Source organism: Mya arenaria, chromosome 5, assembly GCF_026914265.1.
Source record: "Mya arenaria isolate MELC-2E11 chromosome 5, ASM2691426v1".
NCBI classification, from domain to species: domain Eukaryota; kingdom Metazoa; phylum Mollusca; class Bivalvia; order Myida; family Myidae; genus Mya; species Mya arenaria.
In genome coordinates, this window is record NC_069126.1 from 20863249 (window position 1) to 20869974 (window position 6726).

At 34.1% G+C, this 6726-nt stretch overlaps 1 protein-coding gene across 1 annotated transcript; it reads right to left on the reverse strand.

Annotated features, from left to right (window-relative positions):
* Window positions 1-3096: 3096 nt before the first annotated feature.
* Window positions 3097-6345, reverse strand: LOC128235199 (uncharacterized). The gene has a single exon (XM_052949955.1). It carries the CDS (start codon window positions 6159-6161, stop codon window positions 4710-4712), a length of 1452 nt encoding a protein of 483 aa, XP_052805915.1. The 5' UTR covers window positions 6162-6345; the 3' UTR covers window positions 3097-4709.
* Window positions 6346-6726: the final 381 nt, after the last annotated feature.

The window sequence follows — 6726 nt, forward strand, 5'->3', positions numbered from 1 at the left end:
ACGGAAAACATAATTCTTGGACTCATTAGAAAAATCTTTAAGAAACGATCGACTGCAATCAAGACGAGTAAGACAAATGAACTTGTTATAAGGCATCTGTTAGAGCTTGCGAAAAGTTTGCAGGCAACTTCACTCGTAAATGTCACAGCATAGACAGTGTCAACTAAATTATCCATAAGAACGAAAGATGTGAACAAATCATTCAATGATAGAATTGCCAAGAAGAAACTGTGAACGTTTACCCCCATCTTCTTCCAAAAGAATGTCGATGTAACACTGTTCCCTATAATCCCAACCAAGCAGACAAGCACAACAAATATCATATCAGGAATGTGTTTTTCCACCAGCTCACTGTTGAATGTTTCCAGCTGCTTTTCACCCATTTCGTCATTTTCCATTTCTAGACCAAAGATGTGGCTAATTATAAATAATATGTAACGGATGCAATTTAAACATTAGGTAAATTTCACTGGACATAGAGTGATACTCCTTTAAAACAACCGATGGTTCTAATAAAACAATTATCTTTTTGAATTTCTGTTATTTCCCCAAAACATATTAACTATGCTGTGCTATAACTAAATTTTATAAGTTATGTCCTTGTTTATAGATGGATAGGAAAATAATGGATGTAAAGTTTTATGAAAGTATTCGACGACGAAAATACATCCTGGGTTAAACAACTGAATGAATGAATCAAATTACAACTGCACATCGTTCATCATAATCGTCTGAACGGTTGCCAAAACACTTTGGAAAATGCAAAATGCATGAAACCTGGCAAACGTGTTATATAAGCTATTTGTAACATATTTCAGCGCGACCCATTTTGTATATGTCGATTGCATCCTTTGGAAAATGGCAGACCTTCCTTCGTATTGCTTCTTCTTTGAACTTTTAAGACGATTTGATGCATTAAATTATATAATGTATGTTTAAGCCGAAGCCGTGTGTATCCTTTAGCCAAGAGAAGTGAATCCAACCTGCAAATATGTGATATTTGTATGCCCGGTGACCTCATATTTTTGGTTTCATTAAAAAGATATGGAGTTTATGGATAGAATCCTTATATACTGTCAAGCTGAAGTTATTCCGAAATTAAAACGTAATGGGGACTCTTGGGTTGCTCCCTTTTTTTGGCGTTCAACCTAGAACACCTGGACTGTTGAGGGTGTTTTTTTTACTCATCCTCAGAATTCAAGGTGTCTCTTTGATTTTCCTTTTTGTGAAGCGGACCAGATCTTACCAAAATGTGCTAGGAGTGTGCATAAAGTTCAGAGGCTAATTTTGTTTTGACTTAGGGATTTGACATCAGTAGAGTTATGTAGTTTTCTTGATTTGAAAAATGTATGATTGCTCCAAACAAATGTTACACAATACAACGTGTAGAACTATGTGTTGTTGTTCTTGCTGTTGAAATTTCAATGTTGGTGCTTGTCAATCTAGGGATCAAATTTGTATTAACAAAGTACCTCACCCATAACAAAACTGTAGTGGGATACATTCACAATCAACGTAGAGTAGAGGTTTTACACGTACATAAGAATTTGCGTGCAGGAATGCAGGCGATTCGGCCAACCTGGTCAGTGGAACTACGTTCCCTCTGGTTTAACCCCAGCAGATATTGGTAGTAGGGAAATGATGCCCGTTGAATAACAACACAGTTCTTGTTTGACAGGTCCTAGATTCTTATATGCCACACCTGTTTGTATTCCAGTGCTCAGAGATAGAACTAAATAATTATGAAGAAGTACGTGCAATGTTTCTGTGGTCGCTACACATACTACTACTGACGATAGTTTGATGTGTCTAGATTTGAAAGATTTTCATCCTGGCAAAACTTTGTTCTGGGTATATATTTTTGTATTGAGACATGTAGCAATCTCCTTCTCTACAGAATCAGTTTGTAAAGGCTGGCATTCATGCCCATATTCGACGACGCCAGAATTTTAGAAACAAACCGAGTATCTCATATTAACTCTAGTACAAGTACTTGTTTACCAAAGGGAGATACAGCATTTGAAAGGACAGTTTAATTTACCCAAAGATTCTTCTTGACACTTAACCCATATCTTGAAGACAGTGACTTGATGCGTATAGTGTGTCGATTAAACAAAGGTGAGTGTACCTTTGGTGGAACAACTAATAATTTGTACAGGAAAAGGTCACATTGCGCGTCTTTTGATCATTTCCTTGAACAAATCCGACATCAAGGTCGACATTTGAACAAGGGTTGAGAAATGTCAGCACGTTATTGGGTCACAGGTGGGGAAATATTGGTATGTTCTTATATCTTTTTATGTGTTAAGTGTATGAAACTACTAGGTCATTTCATTGAGCAGAACAAGGCAGATTTGACCAAAGAAAGAGTTGTTCAAGCCCCTCAAAGGATTTTGGGCCATGGCAGATAGTTTTGAGATAAATTCGAGGTGGTCAAGATTTTTCGAAATGGTGGGCAGTCATATTCACATGTTTCACATAGTACATATTGAGGTCTTCGAAGAAACTTATTAATAATCTAAGAATGTTCATCTCTGTTCGAGGCAACGTTAAGGTATTCCGCTCTTACCGTGGTACGAATTTGATTGGCGCATTGAAAGTACAAACATTAAGGCCGTAAGCGTTGAAGCTAAGAAAATTTTATCCAACTATGCATTAACTTGAGGAAACTTGTATCGTATCGTATTGGTAACGTGTAACCACCATTGCAATATTCACGACTTAATGTTTCACGTCATCAGTAATTCACGAACGTTGTCATTTTCTGAAAATTGTAAATCCGAAATATCGTTATTTCGAAATAAATTTTTGGTCCCTACGATTTCGAATTACCGGTGTTCAACTGTAATGTAAAATACAATATCATTATGTATTAATATAGATGAAACACAATAATGTGCATCGAACTGTTAAATAAAATGCACCTTATAATATTATATTATGAAGCTAAATATGTTATCATATGTTAAAGAAAATTGAAAACAAACACACAGAAAATAAGATTAGGAAGTAGCTAAAATGTTCGGAATTTTTCATAGAATCGGAATAATTATACCAACATTGTGAATAACTTCACCATATTTACAAAAAAGCAATTTTCAAAACGGTCAGTTAGATTGCATATACAATGTAACATATGTTAATTTCTGTATGCAGAACAGCAAAGAAATGAATGATACATGAAATCAACAACATTCAGTTTACAAATTTACATTTACGTTCTGCTCTGGTTATATTCTGGAATCTACCTCTCTCAATTCCCAAATTATGTGAGGATAATCCAAATTGGGGCGATTAATGTCTAATTTTATATAATCAATATTATCTTTATATTTCTCGAATTTAAATTGACGTTTTAAAATGGTAAAGTACTCTATTTTGGGCTGCTCAGACAATATATAGTCCAATAAGTGCACCTTGTCAACTTAATTTATATTGTTAATCCTCCATACATCTGACCAATAAAGAATTTTAGATACAACAAGGGAGTCAAATGAAAATAATTTTGTTTTAACATTTACATCAACATGGACACGACTAAATGTTAAAGAAAATGATTGTATGCTTTTAGAGCTTGATCATTTAATATCTTAATTGCTCTTGACATATGTCCAGTGTAACGAAACTTTACATCTTAATAGGACATTTCACTGAACATCTCAACTATCTAAATATACATTCCTTTCTTAAATATACATACTTAAGTTTTAATCACATCAATCTTTTATCCCCATTTGCATGGATATTGATAAATAGTTTCAATTTGGAATGGTAAACTTTCTGGACTGGTAGTGAGTAAGGCAATACCGTCAGCAAAAAGTAACATAAATATTAAAAGTCCTTTTCAGTAAAGTTGTTAAAATATAAACATTTTTATGTCATCGCTAAATAATATTAACACTAATGGAAACTGGGGTTCACCCTGTTTAACACCAATAGTTTCATGGAAAACCTCTAATAATGACATACATTTAGAATATTTAATATAAGATTTAACATTTTGATAAAGAGATTGCATCATTTTAAGCATTTTGCAACTCATTACAATTTGCATGAGTTCAATAAGAAAATGTTTCGTGTAAAACAGTGTCAAATACCTTTTCATAGTCTATAAAGGCAAAATAAAATTTCGATTTATTATTGATAATATTCCGAACTATAGTATGTGAAAATACAATCTTTGGTGCTACGATTATCTCTACGTCAACCAAATTGCGATGAGTCTCGCCTGCACAATTTGTAAATTCTATTCCATGAAATAATTTTACAATAATATTTATAAAAGTTATGCCTGAATAGTTTGAATCACAATAACGATCACCTCTCTTAAACAAAAAAACTACATATGTATGTTTTCCTTACACCAAGACTCGGGATAAATTCGTGTGTCATTTCATAATTAAAACTCTTAACTTGATAAGGAAAAATAAACTCCTTGGGTCAACGAAAAACCTGCAACAATATTTAACATATCAGGACTTTTTTGTCTTTCAAATTTGAAAAAGTTTTCAAAAATTCCGTTATTTTCTCAATAAACAAAATTCACTTAATCTTTAAGTACGTACATCCGAAACTAGATACGAAACATTTTTAAAAGCAATATTTAGTATAAAATTTAGCAGTCGCAATCAACATTTGTGTCAGAGTATAAGTTATTTGCGTTGCTCGTTGATGAGAGTGTTTAAGACCCAAGTATATACAAACTGCAATTACCTAAGTTTCATTCTTTGAACGACTCGTTTGAAGTAGTCTCTCAATGGTGGGTTGAAATACCAAATGATAAAGGGGTTGATGGAAGAGTTAAGGATATAGGACCGAGACAAAATTCTCATCCATACACTGTGCTCGTATTGCTCTTCATGAACCGCAAACTCTACTATAAAATATGGTACAAAAGTCAAAACTGAAGCTAGAGTCATGACTAACATCGTGAAAGTAATGCTCCTTTCAATATTTCGATCTTGCCTGGTAGGCTGTGGATTTTTTCGCTTTGTTTTTCTGTCCCTCTTCGTCTTTACATGTATGTCCATATGTTTAACCGTTTCCACTTTGGTGAGTATTTTCGGCTTGTATATATTCTCCAATGACATTTCAGCCACAGTAACATCGGCGGTGTTTTTATCCGGTTCATCAATAGTCTTTACAGGAATGTCAATACTTTTCACTTTGGTAATTACATGCGGCCTGTTGTTCGTCTCGAATGAAATATCATCCATAGGGACAACGGCGGTGCTTTGATCCGGTTCATCAATATTCTCTATAGGAATGTCAATATTTTTCACTATGGTAATTACTTGTGGGCTGTTGGTCATCTCGAATGCAAAATCATCCACAGTTACATTGTCGGTGTTTTGATCAGTTACATCAAATGTTTCTTCATCACTAGCCTCTTTTTTTTCAGAAATATTTAAGTTACTACTATCCTTACTCTTGTTTTCTATGTTCAACACGCAATTGTCCTGTCGTTTTGCCCTCAGTATTCTTTTTTTTGACTGAGCTACCCTAAAAGCAATGAGACTATATATTACTATCATACATGTGAGAAGAAACACCACCATTCCTAATTCTACAGATTTATAAATCTTTATTACAAGCTGCTTATCGCTGTCATTTGACTCGCCCCTATGGCAGAAATACCCAGCAAATGTTTCATTTCTGGCACTGGTAATATTTACTTTGATCGGTTCAGTAAGTATTATTTCCGGTACAGTTGTCGAAACAGTGAAAATATAAACTGCCACAACAGCAATTTTTGATGTTCGTACGGAAAACATAATTCTTGGACTCATCAGGAAAATCTTTAAGAACCGATCGACTGCAATCAAGACGATTAAGACAAACGAACTAGTTATAAGACATCTGTTAACGCTTGCGAGAAGTTTGCAGCCAACTTCACTCGTAAATGTTACTGCATAGACAGTGTCAAATAGATTGTCCAGAAGAATGAAAGATGTAAACAAATCATTCAATGATAGAATTGTCAAGAAAAAACTGTGTACGTTTCTTCCCATTTTGTTCCAAAAGAATGTCGATGTAACACTGTTTCCTGCAATCCCAACTAAGCAGACAAGCACCACAAATATCATATCAGGGATGTGTTTTTCCACCTGTTCACTGTTGAATAATTCCAGCTGCTGTTCAGCAATTCCGTCCTTTGCCATTTCTAGATCAAAGACCTAGATAATTATAAATAATATGTTACGGATGCAATTAACACATTAGTTAATTTTCTCTGGACAAAGTGTGATACTCCTTTAGAGCAGCCGATGGTTTTATTGAAGTATTTATCTATTTGAATTTCTGTTATTTCCTCAAACCACATTAACTATGCTGTTCTATAACTAAATCCTGTTAGTTGTAATCTTTTCCTAAAGCGACAAATATAATTATGTTTATCCTTGTTTAAATAAGGATAGGTAAAAATGGATGTAAAGGTTTATGAAACTATTCGACGACGAATAAACATCCTGGTTTAAACAACTAAATGAATGAATCAAATTACAACTGAACCTCGTTCGGCCAAATCGTCTCAAAAGTTGCCAAAACACTTTAGAAAATGGGAAAAGTATGAAACCTGGCAAACAGGTTTTTAAAGCTTTTTTTACATAATTCAGCGCGACCCACTTTGTATATGTAAATATATCAATGGCAGCCTTTGGAAAATGGCCTACACCATTCTTATTGCCTAGTCCTAGAACTTTTAAGACCATTTGATGCATTTAATTG

Coding starts and splice junctions, on each gene's coding strand:
- LOC128235199 (XM_052949955.1), bottom strand. CDS start 6,161: ATGGCAAAGGACGGAATTGCTGAACAGCAGCTGGAATTATTCAACAGT.